This window comes from Cynoglossus semilaevis, chromosome 14 (genome assembly GCF_000523025.1).
Source record: "Cynoglossus semilaevis isolate Cse_v1.0 chromosome 14, Cse_v1.0, whole genome shotgun sequence".
In the NCBI taxonomy this organism is placed as follows: domain Eukaryota; kingdom Metazoa; phylum Chordata; class Actinopteri; order Pleuronectiformes; family Cynoglossidae; genus Cynoglossus; species Cynoglossus semilaevis.
Window position 1 is genome coordinate 4,179,796 of NC_024320.1, and position 1,170 is coordinate 4,180,965.

General features: G+C 46.6%; 2 protein-coding genes across 2 annotated transcripts in view; both read right to left on the minus strand.

Moving 5' to 3' along the window:
• LOC103389163 (threonine synthase-like 2) overlaps positions 1-379 on the minus strand; it is a 649,915-nt gene extending 649,536 nt beyond the window's left edge. Inside the window, exon 1 of the mRNA XM_017038439.2 lies at positions 286-379. The gene's annotated coding sequence lies outside the window, so the exon portion shown is untranslated. The remainder of the gene's footprint in view (positions 1-285) is intronic.
• Positions 292-1,170, minus strand: part of pomk (protein O-mannose kinase) — a 3,227-nt gene continuing 2,348 nt past the window's right edge. Inside the window, exon 2 of the mRNA XM_025061997.1 lies at positions 292-1,095. Within this exon, the coding sequence (XP_024917765.1) occupies positions 325-1,095 (771 nt within the window). The 3' untranslated portion in view covers positions 292-324. The remainder of the gene's footprint in view (positions 1,096-1,170) is intronic.

A 1,170-nucleotide genomic window follows, 5' to 3' on the forward strand; every position in this document is an offset into this window, starting at 1 on the left:
TCACATACTTAACAACTTTGTCTGATGCACTTTTATGTAGTGAAGTTTTTTTTCCCACCATGTTTCCTCAAAGCAGTTTTAAAATAAAATACAGTAGCCAAAAGTCCAGAGACCCCATAGGACAGTGCAGTTAAATAGAGTATAAGCTTTTACAAGTAGGTTCTCAGAGCTGCCGTGCTGAATTATAAACCTGGGACAATTTGGACCACCTTAGAGTCTCTAACTGACAGTCTTTTGTCAAAAAAAGGAGAATCATAATTGTGACTACAACTTTGCTCTACTTACCGCTATAGCAGATGCATGTAGCCATATCTGAAGATTATGCTACAGCATGTCTCTAAAGCCAGCCGTCTCTCGGACCATGCTGTTGTACACTGCAGTGTAAACGTTTACAACATCCAAAGCTGAAGGGCGGAGCTTGGGGTCTTCTTTCTTACACTCCTCGTGGATCTGGAAAAGATGGAAATGGACGACATCTCCTCCGGGAACTCTGCCCATCAGGAACCACGTCACATCTGGGATCTTCCAAATGTCTGTCTTCTCATCGTACCCCGGCATGAGTTCATCCGAAAATGGCTTTCCTTCATTTCTGAAAGGCCAAAGTTGCTCAGGGGCCACAAAGTCTCCGCTCAACTCTCGGTGACCACATTTCACCAGAGAGCTGCTGGACGGATCCACCAGTGGCAGTGCGTCCAGGTCGTTCACCACTATGTGGAAATCAGTGGTGAGCAGGAACTGGGAGAGGATTTTCTCCAGACTGTTAGAGTCGCACATGACGCGCTGCCCTGCTGGGCTGTTATGGAGGTAGTGAAGGATTGAGACGTAGTCTATGGCCAGTCTGAACCGGGTCTGCCATGTGTCGCGATGGTGGTGCTGTTGTTGTGAAAGGGCACTGTCCAAGTTGAGCAGTGAGCCATGGGGGTGGTGCTCTGTCACCAGGGTGTGGTCTTCCAGGCAGAATCCAACCAACTGCACCACCTGGGGGGCCTGCAGAGCTTCTAACATTGAGAGTCCATGGTTAAAGTCCTCTAGATATTCCGGAGATGACAATTCAGACAGCGCCACCTTCTGAGTCTTCCACTCAGAAAGAAACACCTAAGAAATAGAAAGAACAGTCCTGAAAAATGTAAACTTATAAGACTTTTCTTTTATGAATAAGCTATTATTCAC